The following is a 22177-nucleotide window of genomic DNA, read 5'->3' on the forward strand; positions in this document are numbered from 1 at the left end:
TTTTAAATTTTGTTTTATAACTGTTGCTGGTTAGAAATGAATTTAATTTTTTATATTCATTTTGTATCCAGAAACTTTGCTAAACTCTTATATTCCAGTTGTTTCTTTGTAGGTGATTTAAAATTTTCTCTATATATTATCCTTATCTGTTTAAAATAATAATTGTATCTTTTTTGTTTCCAATCCTTATACCTTTTATTTTTCTTACCTGCTGTGTTCTCCAAGACCCCTGGTAGAATGTTGAATAAAATTGGTAATCGTTAGCGCGCTCTTCTCTGTCCTCAAGTCGAAGGGAAGATTTTAAATGTGGCATCATTAAGTATGATGTTTGTTGAAGTTTTTGTAGATACTCCGTATCACATTAAGTATGTTCCATTCTTTTCTCAGTTTGCCAAGAGATTTTTGTCGTTCTTGTGAATGGATGTGGACTTTGAGCTTTCTCCCCCATATATCCACTGAATGATCAGAAGGCATTTCTCCTTTGATACAAATATGATTTATATTAATTGATTTTTGAATGTTAAATTACCTTGTATTGCTGCAATAAATTCACCTTGGTCATAGTGTAACTCCTAAAAGAATAGGCTGCCAAGTCAGACTGTGTAGGTCTGAACCCTAGCTATACCATTACCTTGCAGTGTAACCTGGGCACGCTACTTAACCTCTCTGTGCCTCATACGCTGAAATGGGGATGATAGTACCTACCGCACAGAACCATTTTGAGGTTCAGTAACACGTCCAAAATGCTTAAACCAGTGTCTAGCACCTAGTCAACCCCATAGAAATGTTTGCTATTTTATGGACTGCACAATAATTTGTTTGGGATTTTTGTAGTTGTGCTCATGAGTGATTTTTAGCTTGTAATTTTTCTTTCTCATAAATAACCTTGGTATTAGGGTTTTGCTGAACTTATAAAATTAGTTGAGGGATGTTTTTTCATTCTCAATGCTCTGGAAGAGTTTGTGGAAGGCTAAAATTATTGACTCCTTGAATATATGCGAGAACTCACCTGTGAAGACACCTGCCTCGAGGGTCTCACGCGGAAACCACGTTCAATTTAAGTTCTTCTATGTTTACAGGACAATTCAGGTTTTGCACGTGTTGTATATTCACTCGGAAACTTATACCCCTAAATTTTCACTATATTGTCATAAAGTTATTCATGATGACTAGTTACCATCTTTGCAATGTCTCCAGTATAACAATGAGGTTTTCATGTTCACTCTTGACATTGGATGTATGTGCCTCCTCTCTCTCTCTTTTTTTTCTTTATCATTCCAACCAGAAATTTGCTGATTATATTAGTCTTTTCAGAGAGCTGACTTCCGAGCCTTGCTGATCTTCCCTATTGTAGCTTAGCTTTTTACTTTATTAGTTTCTGCTCTGTATTATTATTATTTTCTTTCTAGTTGTTTGTTTGCTGTCCCTCTCCTAACTTCATAACCCCATTTACATTACTAGTATATACATTTGAGGAGTAGAGCTCCTCTTAAACACTCTGTTGGCTTCAATCCACCACGTGTGATATGCAGCACTTTTATTACTACTCAGTTCAAGTTATTTTATAATTTTTACTATGATTGCTTTCTTTGAGCCATGGGTTATTTTTTGGTATGTTTATCTTTTTATATTTTGACTTTTAACTTAAATGTGTTGGTCAAAGAATATATTCTGTATCATTTCAGTCCTTTGCAATATGTTGAGGCTCGCTTTGTCAGCTAGTGGAGGGTAATTTTTAATGGCCTCTGTATTCTTGAAACCAACATGTAGGTGTTGGATGCAATATTTTATATACATCCATTAAGTCCAGCTGACGAATCCTGCTTCTCAGGTATTACGTATATTTACTGATGATTTTGTCTGTCTTTAACCCTCCATTGACGGCCTTCTTATTTTATGCTTTGTATTTGTCCTGACAGGTCTATATTGTGCCTTTCTCTCTCTCTCTCTCTCTCTCTCTCTCTCTCTCTCAGTTCTTGCCTCCTTCTGAATTGATTTTTTTTTCTTTTTTGTCATTCCATTTCCTCTGCTCTACTAATTTGATTGAGTTATTGTTGTCGTGCCTAAAATTGGAGTATAGGTATTTTACTTTGGGTCCCACGAGGCACTGGTGAGGGTGTGGGAAAGTAACAGAAAGAAAGGAAGCCCATCAGGCCCCATTCATGAACCAGTTACTGCTGTGGGCAGTTGGGGCTCACTCCTGCTGGGACTTCTGCAAGAGCACATGTTATGGCAATCCTGTCCCAGGAGCGAGGAAGCTGGCATAATTATTTAGCATCTCTCATCTGTTTCTGGGTGAGGGCCTGAGGACTGCTGCATTAACTCCCCAGCTTTTCTGACCTGCTCTGTGTAGGGGCCAACCCACCACGAGAGAAAACCCACAGGCTCAGGTGCTTGCGGTAGAAGAATGTGGAGCAGGCGTGGCGAGTGCCAAGAAAGTACGGGCAGTACACCATCATCTGTCTGGAATGACAATATGCATTGTTAACTTGATAGAGTCTAAAGATAATCAATACTTTCACCCTTCCTGGATAATTCAAAGATCTAGAACCCTTCAACCCCATGTATTTACTCTCCCCCGAAATTTATAGGTTGTTGCTATTATGTCTTTTAATTCCATCTTGCTTATTTTTAACCACATGACATTACTTTAAAAAAAGTTTTTAAAGCAGGTTTTACTTAATTATTTAGAGAAAGATAGGGAAAGAGCATGAGTTTGGGGAGAGGGGCAGAGGGAGAGAAGACTCTCCTGCAGATTCCATGCTGAGCATGGAGCCCGATGTAGGGCTTGATCTTATAACCCCGAGATCATGACCTGAACCGAAATCAGGAGTCGGACCCTTAAACAACTGAGCCACCCAGGCACGCTATGACGTTATTTTTTATACGTCTATCAGAATTACCCACAAGTTAGAGTCCTTAGTTGTTCTTTATCCTTTCCTGCATCTGAGACCTTGATCTTTTGAGTACTGGTATTGTCGAGCTATTTTCTCACGAGGTCGTGACCCGAGACAACAAAGCACATGGTTCATGAGCCGACCACATGAGAAGAGCAGCTACCAGCGGCCCACGCTCCCAGCTGTACGGGAGTGGCGTGCTTTCTTGACTTCTTTCATTTCTCCTTCCTTCCCTCCCTCTCGCTCTCCCTGCCTCACTTCCTCCCTTCTTACTTCCTTCTTGCTCTTTGCTCCTTCCAGAGGCTATTGATTTTGGAACTATGTGTTCACTACATTTTGTCCACTTGAGAGGATTGCCTTTCCAAGCCAGTGCCCAGGACATTATCAATTTTTTTGCTTACTGAAGCCTGTTGGAATCACCATGGAATATAGTTTCAGTAGGAAGGCCACTGGAAAAGCTGATGTGCCCTTCAATGTTCATGAGGATACCATTGCAGCTCTGCTCAAGGATTGCTCTCATGTTCACCACCAGGATATTCAGTTGTTCCTGAATTCATATTCAAAAGGAAAATAAGACACCTAGGGACTCCCAATAATAAGGATAAAGCAAGAAGCATTTCACGTATACATCTTTCTTGGACTTAGGATGTGGAGTTCCAGGTTTTGGGCAGCAATTGCTAGGGACAGGATTTGAGGGGTTTTGGTTAATTGCTTCTCAGAAAAATTCCACAGTGGACCATTGAGAAAGAAAAAGGGAAAATGCAGTTTGGGATAATGAAATAAACCACAAATTCAAATTTTTGCTTGAACTGTTCAGGATCTGATTTAAAAATCTGGTCTTTTTTTTATATGATTAAACAGTTTTTTTTTTTTCATAGAGTCTATGTTAACCCAAAAAAAGAAAAAAAAAAAGAAAGAAATAAAAAGCTTTTCTTTCCAGAAAAGCTTCCAGAGGCTGTTAATTTTGGAAGTACATTTTCACCACAAGTTTATTTGTATATTCAACCATTCATAATTATAACAGACATTCATGTGCAGTGGATAGAGGGCTGGTATGGGGAGCAGATTTCTATCTACGGTGAAATCCGACTCTGACTACAAATCTTGGCAGCTTCTGAAAAGGGTAGGAAAAAATTAATGATGGGATGAGGGGGCAAGGGGTACATAGTATCAAAGCCACATATAAGCTATATAACCAGTGTTTTTAAAGTTCCCTGTTAAAAACCCATGAGTGGGAAGAGGGTACATTTCCCAAGGTAAGAGTCAATGTAAGGGAAGCTATGAATACCTTGAGCAGAGAACATTGAACAGAATAGATACTATTAAAGAAAACCAAAATACATCACCTTAAAATATGTCACTTTGGCATTTGATTATTTTGAATTAAAGGTGTTTAAAAAATCAGTAGTCTTAAGAAGGACACTCTGATCTTCCATTTTCTTCCTGAAAGCAGGAGATAAACATCCCATATGAAAGGTACCCTCCCTGTACCAGGAGGAAGGCGTTCTTATCACCAGAGACAGGGAATTTGATGCTGAGAGATCTGTACACACAAACCTTATAGGACAGATCCTTAACCTCTCACTTATTTATCGTTTACTACTCTTGGGCCAAACCCCTCTGTCTTGTCAATTCTTCACAGATTGATTCTTTCCTTGTCTAAAGGTATAAAGGCTTCCTGCTCTGGTCACTTCTGAGGTCTTCATTCTCTTGTGAAGCTTCCCGTGTACATGTAAAAAATTAATAAGAAAATTCACATGCATTTCTTCTATTAGTCTGTCTCATGTCAGTTTAATTCTTAGGTCCAACCAGAGACCCACAGTTGGGAAAGGAGATTTTTTTTCCTCCTATATTATTATCCCAATTTTATGTATCAAAACTAAGGCTTCCAGATCTCAAAAGTTAGTTTTTCTAACCACCATTATCATACAAATTGTTGGTGGCAAATCGGGATGGCAACTGGTGTCTTTTGACTGAGTTCTGGATGCTTCCTGCTGGATGTACTCCACTACCAGGGCAGTCGGGAGAAGCAGGGTATATCAGCTGTGGTGCCTCCGAGCCATTCACAATGACACCTTGTATCGATTCTACAACGTTCCCATCTGTGATTTAACTTTTGAAGGTCCAAAGCTGCAGTAATCTGAGAGGATTTGTCTGTCCCATCTGCCACACAGATCTCTTTTACTACCCCAGCACTAACTGGGAAGTGTCAGTGACTGACCCGGACTGGACTAGGCAGACTCTCTAAGGAACTGGATTGGAACCATGCAGACCCAGTTGGCCAGCTGCCAGGAGGTGGGTTAGAAGCTTCTGTAAGGTCAGGTGCAGAGACCAGCATTTGGAATGGTCCGAATGGAGCCACATGTCGTGGATGGGTACGAGAAGCCAGTTTGCAGAGATTCAAGGCCCCTAGTCCTCCAAAGAGAGACAAAAAGAAAGAGTGAAGGAGGGAGAGAAAGACAGAGGGAGTTGGAGAGAGAAATTAGTTGCCTAATGATTTTCTGGTTCATGAGACCCAGTTAGATACCCTGTAATGTGTTTCCACTATATTCTCCTATTAATAATTCCTTTTTCACTTGAACTTCTTTGAATGAGTTTCTCTGCTTTGTAGCCAGATGGGCTCTTGATAAGTCGTCACTTGTGGAATATAGGGTACCCAACTGTGATTGCGTTTGTTGCAACATGACAATAGTCAGCTAGTCAACAGTGTTTTGAACACCTCCTAGGTAGGCGTGGGGCAGAGCCATAGTCCTTGATCTAAAGGAGCTGGGGCTTTAGTGCATCATTCACGTGCAGGCTTAGTTCGGGAAGTAAGATTGACCCAGACAAAACCAGGAGTGAATACATGACATCGCAAGATCAAGGGTTCGGCTGGGTGAGCTAATTCTAAGGGCAATGTGAGTCCAGAAAAGGGAATGTAAGGAATTCTTAAGGGAAGTACAGCATTTACATTTCATCTTGAAAGGACCGTCAGGATTTTAATGGATTGAAATGAGTGGGGGGGCTTTGGGAGGAGGTGGTTGTCTGATGTGGAGGACTGGCAGCTGCTGGGGGGCTGTGGAGGCACAGGGAGGGGAGTGAGGCGCCTGCAGAGTAGGAGAGGATTACAGGAATGTGGTCCACCCAGGCATTGGAGGGAGTCTCCTCCAGGCTTCTAAAACTGCTCTTTTACCCTCTCTCATCTGTGATTCCTTCTTTAGCCAACGTTCCTTAGCCCTAAAGACATTTCCTAATCCTCCTCTTTCCTCTCTTTCCTTATGACTGTTAAATTTAAACCATTCTTTGTGGCTCTCTTTTGGGAGAATCATTACAGGAAGAATGATGGTGCTTTGGGGAAATGACCCCACCTTTCTAAACTTAGTGGTTCTTCTATGAGTTAAATGATTTCCCAGACGAGCCCGGATGATTCTTCCCGCATTTGAACTTCACCCCTTGGCTGAGAATTGCGTGTAGCTCATGGCCCTCCCCTTCCCGCACACACATCTCCTAGGCGCCCTTGCCCAAAAGTTTCATCACCTCCTAGAACAGCCAAAACATTCTTGGTGTGTTTCTGTTAGTGTTTAACCAAATATCTGTCTCTAAGGGGCGGGTTTAACAGAAGAAAGATTGAAGCCTGAGACTTAAAAAGACAGCTTTTGCAGGGTGACTCCCTGGATTCTGGAGGAGAGGGAGGGAGAGTCTTGGACACAGGACCGAGCCACGATGGAACCTAGCTTCACCTCCAAGGACACTTACCTGAGACATTTCAACCCTCGGGATTACCTAGAAAAATATTACAACTTTGGGTCCAGACACTCTGCGGAAAACGAGATTCTCAGGCATCTTCTGAAAAATCTTTTCAAGATATTCTGCCTGGGTAAGTTAGTGTGTTGTCTGTGTGTCTCCCCGCCAAAATGTGAGACATACAGACAGAGTCTCAGGGCATGGCTGGGTTTGACTCTAGTCCTTGCTATGTGACAGCCCTTCTGGTGTTACTCATTTATTTAAAGAGAATGAAAACCAATGCTTTTTTGGTATGGCTATTTTACAATTTACAAAGTGCTTTTATATGCATGATCTCATTGGCTGTGCAAAGGGAAACCTGAAGGCAGGAATTCTGTCCTTGATTCCACATCAGTTTGCTGGGTGACCAGAGCAAGCCACTTAGCCGTGATGGGCCACTTAAGACATGAGGATTCTGGTACTTACTCCGCTTCCAACTCAAAGGAATGTTGTGAATGTGCGTGAGTAAAAAGACCTCCCCACATAGGAAGAACTGGATGCTTTTTGGAGAGAGACATAACAGCTCAACTAAAACAACAACAACAACAACAACAAAACAACAACAGCAATTCTAACTTTCCCCAGCAGCGTTCCTCAATAGGTTTTACATTTTCTGTGTGGCCTTTTTCTGGATCAGGGGTCTGTACATCAGATGTAGATCTTTCTTCCTTCTACACCTAAAAATCCCCAGCAGCGTGCCTCCAGCCTGGACTGGGGACTGGGAAATGCAAAGATGTTAAAAAAAGATTTTGAGGGATGAGGAGTAAGTAGAGAGGTGGTCTGTCTTTGGGGCTCTCCTGCCCAGTTCCAGCAAAGACCATGCGTATCAGCTCTGGCAGCTGTCATATGAGGTCTGACCCCCTTTCCTTGTTGCCTCCTCTAAACCAGATGGCGTGAAGGGGGACCTCCTGATTGACATCGGCTCTGGCCCCACCATCTACCAGCTCCTCTCTGCTTGTGAGTCCTTCAAGGAGATCATTGCCACCGATTACACAGACCAGAACTTGCAGGAACTGGAAAAGTGGCTGAAGAAGGAACCAGGGGCCTTTGACTGGTCCCCAGTGGTGACCTACGTGTGCGAGCTCGAAGGGAACAGGTAGAGAAACCAGGCTCTGCTTCCCAGCTTTCTGATGGTACCTGAGTGACGGTTCATTTTTCTGAACCAAGAGTCATCCCTAGAGTCCAAGTTAAAAAGCAAAGGGAACACAGAGAGACCAAAGAGAAATCCAAATGGAGAATAAGAAGGAGAGAGAGAGAATGAGCCAGAGGGGAGTGGGAGTGTGTGTGTGTGTGTGCACGTGCGTGCACCAGATCAGAGAATTGAAGAGATGGCCACTGGGCCAAGAGGAGACAAAACCTTCCCAGGCCAGTGTGAGTGCACAGCGTGCGGTTCAGGCACCATGGGACAATGACGTTTAGGACAAGTTTAGGAGAGAGGTGAAACTGGCTCCTTACCAGTAGTTTTGGGGTGTCAGGGCTTGCCCCCCAGAGCCATCTTCCATCCTGGTGCATGGGACTCTGCCGCGAGGGTAGCCAATGCTGACACCACCAGACACAACAAAAAGCTGACTAGGTTTTTGAACGGGGATTAGCAGCGTGAAGGAATTATCTGAAAAGAATTTGTTACTCACCATCCACAAAAATCAGAGCTTGACATACTCAGAGCTAATGACCAAGCGCTTAGCCTACCCCGTCTGCAAGTCAATTCATGCAAACGAGTCTTGTTTCAATGATTAATTTCTCTCCGCATGAGAGCTGGTCAGTCTCCTACTAGCTAGAGGTGGCCCGTTCTGCATTTTACTTCGTCTTTCTCTTGTCCTGATGTGCCTCCACCCTCTGGCCATTGGACGGCTCAGCCCAGTCCCGCTGTCTCGGCCCGCACAGCGCACTGTCCCTCCAGCCGCAGAACGTTGCTGCTGCTATGCGTGTGGCCGAGGGAGGCTCACAGACTCCTTTGCAAGCTATATCAAAAGGCCACGTCAATATCCCTCTTCGGATCCTGCGGGCTCTGTCTGCTACTTCTTGTAAGCTCAGTTATTTTTACTTTTTTTTTTTCCTGTTCTTATTGGGGTTGTTTTTTGTTGTTTTTTTTTTTTTTTTGGCACATTTTCTGTCCTTCTCCACCCTCTTGCCCATGGTTTGTTACACAACTCTTCCTTCCCCAATCCACTTCCTCCCGTGTTTGCACCCCCACCTTTGCTCATAGGCTTTGCTCATATACTAATCTGTGTGGCACAGCATTCTCTGTCTTTCCTTGTCTTGTTGCTCACAATGGGAAAGCACACCTGTTTTTTTAAGGATTTATTTATTTTAGAGACAGAGAGACAGAGAGAGTGCATGGGAAGAGGGGCAGAGGGAGAGAGAAATTTTACAGACTCACATTGAGCACAGAGCCTGATATAGGGCTCGATCTCAGGACCCTGAGATTTTGACCTGAGATGAAGGCAGACACTTAACCTCCTGAGCCACCCAGGAGCCCCCAAAGCATACTTATTCTTAATGAACATATCCCATGCTTTGGTCAGGAAAGGGCTCTCTGACTTCCCAGCAAGACAACCCCCTTCAAGAAACAAGTGCTGACACTTTTTGGCTCTTGGTTAAAGAAACTAACACTTGTTCATTTATTCAACAAGCCCGGATTGAGCACATACGGTGTGCCGCAGAGTCCTAGCTACTGGGATAGACTGGTGGACCAGACGAGGAAGTCTCGAGTCCCCTAGACCTCACATCAGGGAAGGCAGGCACATGTCATACCACTAAGGGCTTTGAGACCAGGCTAACGATCCTGTACTTCAAGTGCGATGAGAGGGCATTAGAGGTGTAACCGGGAAGGTGATGTGATCCCATTTACATTTACAAAGATGTCTTGGCTGGAGAATGGATTGGAGGGTTTAGAGGAGAATAAGAGATGCAGAAAGGACACACTTTAACCCAGGTAAGAGATGATGGTGGCTTGGACCAGTGGATTGGTTGGTGATGGAGAAAGGAAGATGATTTTAAGATGAATTGTTGAGATGGACTGGATAAGAGTTGGTAATGACTGGTCATGGGGCATGACGAGAGGGAAGTCTCGGGGATGATGCCCATGTTTCTCAACTTGAACAACAGGAGGAGTGGAGGAATATTCCAGAATCCCAGGGGTAAATATAAAATCATGTGATCTTAAATGTCCCTGAGGAGCATGTCTACCTCCACACTCTTCTTCTGGAGTGATGGTCAATTCATTTTTCTATATCTAGTTCAATTTGATTCTCATCGCTTCACCAAATGTGCTTATTCCTGAGTCAAGTTCTCTTCTGAAACTAACTCTAAAGTCTGCTTCTATTTCTTTAACCCCTGCATTCTCTTGTCATGGTCTGCTGTATTCTAGCTCAGCTGGAGCATTCTAAACTTCAGGTTTGTTTTCTTACATGTTGTTGCTACACTGTGTTATTGATAGTCAACGTGGGTTGTCCGATGTAAGTTATCAAGGTGACTCGTTGTTTATACAATTCCTTATAATGTGGTATGGACAAATGGGAATTTTATGTTTTGTTTCCCAATTAATGTTTTTGCTACATGCGGAGTCACTAAACTTCCACCTGGTTTATACTGGTCTTTTACCCCTTTTACCAGGCAGGGAAAGTAAGTCTTGAAATCAGATAGTGTAAATCCTCCAACTTTGTTCTTTTTCAAGATTATTCTGGCAAATTTAATGTGTATAAGTATATATTATATATAATAAAATATATATAAATATATATAATATATATAGGATATATATAATATATAAGTATAATATACAAAATATATAAGCATATATTATATATAGTATACATGTAAGCATATATTCTATATACTATATATTTAATATATTTATTATATTATATTTAATATATTTGAAGTATAATTAACAAACAGCATTATATTAGTTTCAGGCATACAATATAATGATTCAACATTTCTGTACATTACTGTACTTTACTGAGCGCTCATCATAAATGTGCTCTCAGTTCCCTTCACCTGTTTCCCCCATCGCCCTCCCGCCTCCCTTCTGGGAACCATCAGTTTGTTCTCTCTATTTAAGAGTCTGTTTCTTTTATTTGTCTCCTTTTTTCTTTCTTTGTTTCTTAAATTCCACATATGATTGAAATCATACGGTATTTGTTTTCTCTGTCTGACTTATTTCACTTAGCACTATATTTTCTTGGTCTACCCATGTTGCTGCAAATGGAAAGATTGCATTTCTTGTGGCCGAGTAGTACCTAGTGTGTGTGTACATATAATATCTATATTATATACACATCATTATCTGTTGGACATGGATGGACACTTGGGCTCCTTCTCTTATTTTGGCTATTGTAATTAATGGTGCAGGAAACAAAAGGGAGCCTAGATCTTTTCAAATTAGTGTTTTGTTTTCTTTGGGGAAATAGCCAGTAGTGGAATTACTGGATCATACGGTGATTGTAATTTTTCGAGGTACCTCCATACTGTTTTCTGCAGTGGCTGCACCTAAAGTGCCGATGGTTCCTTTTTCTCCACCTGCTCGCCAACACTTGTTATTTCTTGTCTATTTTAGCCTTTCTGACAGGTAGGAGGTGGTATCTTATTGTGGCTTTGATTTGAATTTCTTTGATGACTAGTGATATTGAGCACGTGGTTCACATGCCATTTGTATATCATCTTTGGAAAAATATCTATTCAGGTCCTCTGCCCATTTTAATCCGGTTATTTGTTTCTTTGGTGTTGGGTTGTATACGCTCTTTATATGTTTTGGTTATTAACCCCTTATCAGAGCATGGAGTCCAACATGAGGCTTGATCCCACAACCCTGAGATCATGACCTGAGCTGAAATCAAGAGTTGGATGCTTAACGGACTGAGCCACCCTGGTGCCCCACTTCAACGTATTTTCTAATTTCCTTTATGGTTTCTTCCTTGACCTGAATTATTTAGAATTGTGTTGTTCACTTTCCAAAAATTTCAGGATTTTCTAGATATTGTTATTGGTTTCTACTTAAATTTTATTGTAGCCAGAGATTGACTTTATGGTCACCAGATGGTCTATTTCAGTTAACAATCTATGTGCTTTCCACACTGAAAAGAATGTATATCATCCTGTTGTAGGTGTAGTTTCTATAAATATCAATTAAGTCAGGTAGATCGGTAGTATTTTTCAAATTTTCTACATGACTTTTTGCTTATCATTTACTAATAGAAAGGTATTAAAATCCCAAACTATGATTGTGGATCTATCTCTTGTTCCCTATCAGTCTGTCAACATTTGCTTCATACATTTTGAAGTTCTGTTACTACCTGCATATATTTTTAGGATTGTTTTGTCTTCTTGATTTACTGACCATTTTGTCATTAAGAAATATCTCCATTACTGCCAGTAATACACTTCGTCTTGAAGTCTACTTTGATATGAATATGGCCACAGCAGCCTTTTATGGTTGGTGTTTGCATGGAACGGTAGATAGCGTCAAAGGTGGCTCCCAATAATCTTCACCTTGAATACTCATCTCTTGTTTAATTGCCTTCCCTTGGGTGTCCATTGGACTTAGTGACTAGATTCTAACACATACAATGCAGCAGAGTACTGGGACATCAATCCTGAGATTAGCTTACAAAAATACTATGGCTTCCCTATTGAGTGTTCCCTCTCACTCACTTGTCTGGAGTGAGCTTGGAAGAAAATTTGCCCCAGTTGTACCTTTAGGTGAGACTGAAGACATGGCCAACACTCTGCCTCATGAGGGACCTTGCGTCAAAGGTACTCAGCTAATCTGTGCCTAGATATTTGACCCAAGAAACTGGGAGATAAGTGATTGTCATTTTAAATCACTAAGTTTTAGGGTAATTTATGACACAGCAATAGATAACTAATGGACATGGTATATCTTTTCCACCCTATTGTTTTCAACCTATGTGTGTTTTTATACTTAAAATGTTTTTCTTGCAAGTGGTATGTAGTAAGTCTTGCTTTTCAACCCAATGTGATGATTTCTGCCTTTTAACTGGATCCTTTAGTTCACTTATATTTAATGTAATTACTGATAATGTATGATTGAGTGTAAATCAATCATCTTGGTATATATTTTCTACTTGTCCCACCTGTTTTGTTGTTCATTTTTGCCTTTGTTCCTGCTTCTCCTTGGTGTAATCATGTTTGGTATTCCATTAGTATAAATATAAAGATTTTTAGTATTCCTTTTTATCTTCTCTGTTGACTCTGATCTTTTCTATTGACCTCTTTTGTGTTTTGTGTGAGTGTATATATGTGTGTGCATGTGTAATTTTTCCAAAACTTTCAGTATGTATTTTTAACATATCTAATACCTCATGAACAATGTAAGATATTTCAATAGTGTAATTCCTTTAACCCACTCTTGCCTTAAGCACCTGTCATATATTTTATTTTATATATGCTATAACATTATAATACATTGTTATTATTTTTGCTTTAAAAAGTCAGTAGTGCTTTTATTTTTTTATTGCTTTATTTTTATTGTAGTTAAAAAACACATACCATAAAATTTAGCATCTGAACTATTTTTAAGTATACAGTTCAGTAGTTTTAAGTATATTCACATTTGTCAGTAGTATTTTAAATGAACATATATGAAGTTTTTTGTAGTTATCTGCATATCTGTCCTGTCCAGTATTCCTCATTCCTTTCTGCAGATCTAGACTTCTATCTGGCATCACTACCCTTCACCTGAAGAACTTCTTTTAGTATTTCTTAAAATGCAGGTCTGCTAGAGACAAATTCTCTCAGCTTACCAATGTCAGGTAAGAATCAGTAATTTTTTTCTTCCTCATAATATAAGGAAATTAACAATTTTTGATACCCAAAGTCCTTCTGTCATCTCTCTCCCCAGTGTTTCTTGTTAAAATTGGAGATTTTTGGGGTGCCTGGTGGCTCAGTCAGTTAGCGTCTGCCTTCAGCTCAGGTCATGATCCCAGGATCCTTGGGATCAAGTCCCCCCATCAGGCTCCCTGCTCGGCAGGGAGTCTGCTTCTCCCTCTCCCTGCCACTCATGCACTCTCTCTCTCACACACACAAAAATAAATAAAATCTTTTTTAAAAATTGGAGATTTTCAGTCTAAATATTTTAATTTAAGGCATCATTTTCATATTTTCTTTCAAGATCAGTTTGGACCTTTGATTTCATTTTGTAATCGTATTCGCAATTATGCGAACATTTTAATTTTATGTTCATTTTACATGATTTTTCTAGTTGTTGAGTTTTTAATTCTGATTCATCTTTTGGTCCATTGAATAGGCCTCCAAATAATGTTTTTAAGAAGAACACGTAAGTGACATTTTCTAAGCCCAGGTATTTGGGAATGTGTTTTGGATGCCTTTACACGTGAAAAACACCATAAAATTGTTTAGTGTTGCCTGAATATTTCTCCACTTCTCCCCTCCTGGCATTTAGTAAGAAGTCGAGAGGCTACTTTCATATGCCATTTTAACCTATAAACCCTTTACTTAGAATTTTATGCTTGCTGTAGTCTTCAAACTGAAGATAATGTTCTTCAAAATAAATGTAATTTCAAACCTCTTTTTTTTCTATCAACTAGGTGATTCCACAGAATAAAACAGGTATTAACTAGGGGGGAAATCCTGTAGCTATGAGGATTTGGGCAATATTCAAAGTTATTGAATAAATAAGGAATTTCCCAGGATTTATAGAATTTCAGGGAAAGTTTATAAAAGAGTTTTCAGTCAGTCAGACAATATACCTTTCTGAGGTCCAAATCATATGTCAAGAAGGCTTTTAGAACTTTCTTCTCAATTTCCCTGGTTATCACAAGCCTTTCCATCTCATTCAGAAATGAGCCCTTAAAATCTAGCAGGATACTAAAAGCATTGCTGCTTATCTCATGCCAAAATCATCAGCTTGTAACAATTGGCTCCCTAGAAACTGTCCTTTCCTAGTCCCTGTTCGAGTAAGGAGCCGCAGTTTTTGGCAGTAAAATTCTGCATTCTCGCTCTTATCCCTGCACCAGATCCTGTGGCTTCAACTATTTTGAGAACGATAGCGATCCCATTCGACTTATGTCTTTCTTGCATCTTCAAGTACCTCCATCAGCCTACAACCTATTTCCTCAGAGATTATTTCTTCTTTATCTGAAGCTGTTTTTTGTGCTGACTGCTGCCAAAGACAATTCGAGCTGTCTCCTGGTCCTCTGCCTTTGCAGTGTGACTCATTCTTTTAGAAACCACTCATTTTTAAAACTATCCAAGAAGTTGTAAGGCATTGGTACCAAATGCTGGCTTCATACTATTTATCAAGTCTGAGAGTCACACGCTCAGATATAAATTACGACTCCAGCACGAGCCAAGGAGAAAGCTTTTACCTTAAGAAATCCTAGAAACGGCCCTGATGAACCGCTGGCTCCTGGAAATCGCGTGTGGCCTGCCTCGTGGTCCTCAGACTAAGCAGCTTCCATATCACCTGGAGCCTGTTAAGGAACGCAGGCTCTCAGGCCCTGCTCCCCACCTTCAGAACCAGAGAACCTGCATTTTAATGCGACCTGCGGGGGGTGGTATGTATTTTATGGTTTGAGAAATACTGGTGTCTGGAACAGAGCTTCCCAACAGGTATACCAGGAGGTACTGGTGAGTGGGAATGAGTTACAGGTGTGCCCTGCAAGTTCTCCTTAGTCCTCAGGGCAGCCTGGAAGGGTCTGGGGAAGCTGGAGCCCCCACCCCATGTCTCTACAGAGAGCAGCTCCTCCACCTAGGCCTGCGTGCCTGACAGAGGGAAGCCTGAACACCTGTACGAAGATTCTCGTGTCTATTTAAGAAAATGTTTGTCTGTTGCCCAAAATAGACACACTTGAGCCCCATTTGTCCCGCAAAGCTGTTGAACTTCCTCTATGCTGAAGCATCTCCGTATTTTCATGTCTTGTCAAAGATTGATATTCCTCCTCAGCTTCAAGGTCTCGATGGTCATGGTGACTGTTTCAGTGATACCTAGGAGAAGTTTCTCGCTTTTAAAAGCATGCCTGTCTCTTAGACGTTCTCCCTGCGTTATCTCTCTGGGAAAATGCGCAGGGCAGGCTGAGGAAACGTCACCTGGCCATTTCCTTCAAACGGTAAGCCTTTCTACCTGTGTGCCTGCAAGTGTCCCAAATAGAGCTCTGATCCTCCCAAATTTGCTCTGTCTCTGGTGCTCTCATTTCCCTGGGTGTTGCCATCATCTAATTACTTGAACAAGCCAGAAGCCTAGAAGCCAAACTTGCCTTCTCCCTCTCAGTCATGTTCTTTTTTTTTTTTTTTTAAAGATTGCATTTATTCATTCGAGAAAGAGAGAGAGACAGAGAGAGCATGAGCAGGGGCAGAGACAGAGGGAGAGAGAGAAGCAGACTCCCCGCCGAGCTTGGAGCCTGACATGGGGCTTGATCCCAGGGCCTGGAGATCACGCCCTGAGCCAAAGGCAGACACTTAACCGACTGAGCCCCCCGGCACCCCACCTCCCTCTGTCATGCTCTGTGAGCAGCACCAAGTTCTACCCATTTTACTTCTGAGTTTCTCTCAAACCGGTATATGCCTTCCGATATTTTCTATCCAGGTTATTTTCCTGGTCCAGGCCACCATTCTCTCCCTCCTAACTGGCCTTCCACCTCCACTCTTGTCCCAAAGTGATCACCTCAAGCTGTAGATCTGATTGCACCACTCCCTTGCTTAGCTCCCCTTCCTAACTTCCCATGGCTTTTAGGAGAAAAAGCAAAATTCTTAAAACGGCCCCCAAAGCCCTCTCTAGTCTAGCACCTGCTGGCCCCCATTGCCTCACGTTCTGCCATGCTCTGCTTTTTTCCTCAGATCCAGCCTCATTGGCCTTCTCTCCATCTTTCCTCCCACCACATGGCCTTTGCACGTGCTATTTCCCCTTACTGGAATATTCTCCTCCCCTCCCTACTCTCTGTGGCCTAGTGAACTCTCGCCTATTCCGTCTCTGCTTACCTGACTCAGTTTTGGAGGAGCTTTCCTTGATACTCTAGACCAAGTCCAGCTTCCAACATTCCCTGTTGGCGCCATGTCCCCCTCCTTCCTAGCGGTTATCACAGTATTAAATTGTCATTTTTGTGGATGATCATTGGATTAATTCTTTCTCCCCTCTGCCCCAGACTACTCTAGACTGTAATCCCCATGATGATAGGATCTGTTTCTCATTTATTCTATCTTGGGTCCCCATTGCCCAGCACCCTTGCTGCCACATCACAGAGATTCAAAAAAATTGTAAGATAAATAACTGCATGCATTTTCTTCCCAGCCTCTCCCTCCTGAAATGTCTGTCTTTCACCTGATTCAGCTGCAGCCTGTACCAAAGTCTTACTAATGATTATTCCTGGCTCGTACAGTTCTTACATTGATATTCAAGCTTAGGTAGCTTTTTATATCTTCAACACGTTTTGCTCAGGAGGGCCTGCAGGAACCTCTGGGGACAGGGCTCTGGGGGGGTGAGTGTCATGTAAAGATCTCATCCAGGGGCTTCTGGTCCACCAGCTGCCTTGCAGAGATGAGGCAGGAGAAACCTTCTCTGAAGCTCGGGGTAATTTCCTGGGGCCTGGGAATACGCCCTCACCAACCGCTCCTCCAGGAGCCCTACTCTCTACCCCCCCCAGCTCCCTCAGGCTTTGTGGATTGCATATTGACAGAGGAAATGGCTGCCCCTTTTTATGTTGTGATGTGTTGGAAAGAGCAGACCTTCATACCTAGAGAAACTGTCACGCTGCCGTTAGCTTCTTGTGGAAACACCTAACACCTTTCTGTTGTGTGTTGATTCCTTACCCCTTGAGCTGAAGTGAGCGGTACTTGCCTGTGTCTCCAGACCAGTCTATTTCCCTGGGTGTGGGCTCAGCGCAGGCACTCGGAAGCTCTGAGGTGGCATCTTGGCACAGCTACCTGGGCCACCGAGTCCCCCAGTGTTTGCTGTGTGCCCAGGGACAAGCAGGCCTCCGTGGCAGTGGGTGTTTCCAGACAATTTCCCTCTCAAATTGGCACATTCTCTGTGAGATTTCTAGACTTCGCAGTGTGTCTCCCTGTTTGGGAACAATTTCCATCATCAACTGACTGGCAAGGACTAGTTCTCTGGTAACACGTGTCTTTCAAACAGCTTAACACACAATAGGGCACAGATGTCCAATGTGCTTCTGACATCATCACTTAAATACACAAGCCCACAGTGTTCCCAACATAGAGGATCTTGAAACACATTAAAAAAACACACCATGTTGTCACTCCTTCAGCTTTTTGTCTACACTTCAGTTATCCATATGTGCAGATAGGTTATTTGAATTTTTCTCTTCTAGATTAAGTTACCTATTCAAATCTGTGTTTCACAGACTTCTGTTATGTTGAATTGCTATTTTTTACTCTTAAAATGTTCAGTCAAATCACCCACGTTCTAGGAGGTTGAATAGCAGCTTTGTAACTGATGTCCCTGCTTTTAGAATGACTAAACTTCCTGTTTGCCCAGGACTGAGAGGGGTTCCCAGGACATGGGATTTTCAGTGGGAAGACCAGGAAAGTCCAGACGAATCAGGACAAATTGGTCACCCTAGTACCATTTTACCCTTGACAGGGGAGTAGGTAGACCCAACCAAAGGTAATTATCATTCCCTGTCTCTCCCACTTTATTGGCTGCTAGGAATTCCCTGAAGCCAATACCGTGCTAAGCTACTTCTCTTTCTTTAGTGTAACAGCTTTCCCAAGACAAAATTACCATCACGTATGATTCACCCTTTTAAAGTGTGCAATTGGGTAGTTCTCCGTGTTACCATGTAGTTGTGCAATCTTCACCCCAGTTCTGGAACATTTGCATAACTTCCTGAACAAACCCTGTACCCACTGCCAGTCAGTCCCATTTCCCGGACCCTCTCACTGCTGGCAACTACCGGTCTGCTTCTGGTCTCTGTAGCTTTGCCTTTTCTGGACATTTCATGTAAATGGAATTATACAATACGTGGCCTTTTATTTCTGATTTCTTTGACTTAGCATCCTGTTTTCAAGGTTCTTCCATGTTGTAGCATGAATCAGCACTTCATCCTTTATAGGACTGACTATGATTCCGTTGCATGGGTATGCCACACTTTATTTATTCCTTCATTGGTTGATGGACATTTGGGCGGTCGCCATCTTTTGGTTACGATGAATAATGTTGCTATAATTACTCAGGTACAAGTTTTTGTGCGGGCATCTGTGTTCATTTCTCTTGGAACTCCTGGGTCGTGGTAACTCAATGATTAACCTTCCGAGAAACTTCTACCAGACTGTTTTCCAAAATAGCTGGACCATTTTACAATCTCACCAGTAGTGTGTGGAGGTTCCCATTTCTCCACGTCCTTGCCAACACTTGTGATTGTCTGTCTTTTTTAGTGTAGCTGTCCCAGTGGATGCGAGGTGGTATCTCACAGTTTAATTTGCATTTCTCAGATGACCAAAAATGTTGAAAATTTTTTTCATGTGCTTATTGCCAAACCTCTAAGTGGAAAATTATAATGTAAAGGATGTTTATAAATAGCTGATTTTATGCACTGGGATTAAGATTTTTTTCAAAGATTTTATTTATTTATTTATTTGACAGAGAGAGAGCACGAGCAGGGGGAATGGCAGGCAGAGGGAGAGGGAGAAGCAGGCTCCCCACTGAGCAAGGAGCCCAACATGGGGCTTGATCCCAGGATCCTGGGATCATACCTGACCTGAAGGCAGACCCTTAACTGACTGAGCCACCCAGACGCCCCTGGGTTTAAGATTTTAACTAAATATTGAAATAGAATGTTCACAACTAGTTGCTGTTATCCCAAATCATTCTCTGTGGATGTCCACTTCCAAGTTTTATTTGAACCATTGACTTTTCCACGCGACCAGAAGTGGTCCCAGGGTAAGTCTCTCTCTCATCTGCTCTGATGTTGGGCCGTCCTCTGTGGGGCCATTGTCTCCGTCAAGCCTTGCTGCCTGAGAGGCTGTCTTCTTCTGGAGCCAATGGACTGTGTGTTGCTGGAATGTAGGCCTGGATTTGCACCCCTCATGCTCTCTCTGCTGATTGACTTTGTCAAAGTGCTGGATAGTCAGTCATCATTCTTATTATTTGGGCTCTGTGGCCTTCTGGGCACTTTAAACACTCGTTCTAGGTGTTCTCGTAGCTCTCTGATTTTCTGCCATTCTTTCTCCTTGTCTCTTTCTCCAGTTTCTCCTGTACACTCTATATGCTCATTTGATTTAGCTCACCCGTCAGCTTGTTCCTTCGCACCTCCCCTAACAAATTCCAAAAGGATCCAAGACACTCTATTCCTCTCCTGCCCTCGTCTCCTCTGCCTCTTTCACCAACGGGTTTTCTCTCAGGAAACCCTGCTGATTCGGCAGAAAAGGACAGTCTTCTGAGCAAGACTACTGAGAAAATGATCCCCTTGAGAAAACACTCTCTGTCTGGAATATGTTTCGGGGTTCAAGAATGGCAACTAGTGGTTTTCTTCTTTCTAGAGGGGCCCTGGTCACGGTTGTGTTGTGGTTATTGACCATTTCTGTAACTGTCTGGGGATGACCCAACGCACTCCTCAGCAGCTACCCAGAAATACTGTCTCCACATCTTAGAGCCATTATTGCCTGATACGTATCAATCAAGTGGCTGCTATGTTGCAGTTTGGCAGAGAAGACAAGTGGAATAATTCATAAACAAACAAGTAATAATGATAATAATAATTAATGAGCCAGGCACTATTCTAAGCAGTGGAGGAGGATTCCAGTCCATGGGAGAAGTGGGGATGTACTCCATTATCATTTTCGCGTTATTGCCCGCTTGACAAGGGGATTTAGCCCCGCACAGGGTAACGCGGTCACATTCCTATGGCAAAATGGCCCTTCATGTCTCCTTTCCCCATTCTTACAGCGGGGATGTCCCCAAGGATATACCATGTGGGACGACCCTGCCATTTTCAGCCCCGATCAAAGAGGGCTGGGGTTCTCGTGAGCACAGGTGCAAGTGGCGCTTGTCGGCTTGTGTGTTCCAGAGCCAAGGAGCTGGAGAAGGAGGAGAAGCTGAGGCGCACGGTCAGGCGGGTCCTGAAGTGCGACGTGACTCAGAGCCGGCCGCTGGGTGCCGTGTCCCTGCCCCCGGCCGACTGCCTGCTCAGCACGCTGTGCCTGGACGCCGCCTGCCCAGACCTCCCTGCCTACTGCGCAGCCCTCAGGAACCTCGGCAGCCTGCTGAAGCCGGGGGGCTTCCTGGTGGTGGTGGACGCCCTGAAGAGCAGCTACTACATGATCGGGGAGCAGAGGTTCTCCAGCCTCTGCCTGGGCCAGGAGGCAATAGAGGCTGCCGTGAGAGAGGCTGGCTACTCCGTGGAGCGGTTTGAGGTCATCTGCCAAAGCTATTCTTCCACCATGTGTGACAACGAAGGGCTGTTCTCCCTGGTGGGGCGGAAGCTGAGCACATCTGTATGATCCCTTGTGGTTGCAATTAAAGCAATTCCTCCCTGGCCCAGTTAACCCCGGTCCTTGGTTCTAACCGCCACGGTCATGGTGCTGCGCGGAGTCTAACCGGTGGGCCCGATGGCTCGTGGATGACAGGGTGGGCGCAGTCAGTCAGTGGAGGAGCCACTGGGGTCCGCCGACCCCGTGCTCCTGGGTGTGCTGTGGGGACCCAAGGATGAGCAGCCGACACATGCAGCCTCCACTGCCCGTGGTTAGAAAAGACGACCTCCTCTTCCTTAAGCATCCCAGTTACGGCGGCTCATGCCTCCACAGGCCTGCAGAGCAGGGTCTGCCCTGATGAGCTCTCTTTCCCAGGGGAGCTGCTGCTTCCTTCTCTCTTGGGAACATGCTTTTCCTGTTCCCCAGTAGTTGTCTTCTCTGGGGACCCCATCCTCTGTGGGGGTCCACTGGTGCTACCACCACGTCTGGGGTCAGAGAACAGCCGTCCCCTTTGCTCCTGGGTCCTAAGTCTGGGGCAGGCCCTTCTCGTCCTTCCTTTAACATGCTAGGGCAAGGCTGTGACTTCTACCTGAAGAGAAGTTCAGGAGTTAGCAGGAGAGGTAACAGGCACGTCTCACATCTGCTATAGAAACAGGTATCTTCAGTGCTCGTATCCTTAGAGGGTTCTGCAAGGTAGCCTTTTTTTTTTTTTAAGATTTTATTTATTTGAGAGAGAGAGCACGAGCTGGGGGGGGAGGGACAGAGGCAGAGGGAGAAGCAGATTTGCTGCTGAACAGGGAGCCTGACACAGGGCTGGGTCCCAGGAACCCGAGATCATGACCTGAGCAGAAGGCAGACGCTTAACTGACTCAGCCACCCAAGTGTCCCTAGAAGGTGGCCTTTTGGCATAGTTGTTGGAGCATCTCCTTGGAGTTACGCTTACCTGCCCATGGCATGCCTGCCTTCCCTGGTTCCTAGGCCCCATTGCCACGACGCTCTAAGACAAAGGTAGACAAACTATGGCCCGTGAGCCAAACCCAGCTTGCTGCCTGTCTTGTGAGGTTTTACTGGAACCCTGCCATGGCTGTTCGCTTATGTATTGTCTATGG

General features: G+C 43.3%; 1 protein-coding gene across 1 annotated transcript; it reads left to right on the top strand.

Annotated features, from left to right (window-relative positions):
* Positions 1-6441: 6441 nt before the first annotated feature.
* Positions 6442-21143, top strand: NNMT (nicotinamide N-methyltransferase). The gene is made up of 3 exons (XM_002926619.4): positions 6442-6753; positions 7548-7755; positions 20666-21143. Exons 1-3 carry the CDS (start codon positions 6600-6602, stop codon positions 21096-21098), a joined length of 795 nt encoding a protein of 264 aa, XP_002926665.1. The 5' UTR covers positions 6442-6599; the 3' UTR covers positions 21099-21143.
* The last annotated feature ends 1034 nt before the right edge of the window (positions 21144-22177 follow it).

Source organism: Ailuropoda melanoleuca, chromosome 8 (assembly GCF_002007445.2).
Source record: "Ailuropoda melanoleuca isolate Jingjing chromosome 8, ASM200744v2, whole genome shotgun sequence".
Lineage (NCBI taxonomy): Eukaryota > Metazoa > Chordata > Mammalia > Carnivora > Ursidae > Ailuropoda > Ailuropoda melanoleuca.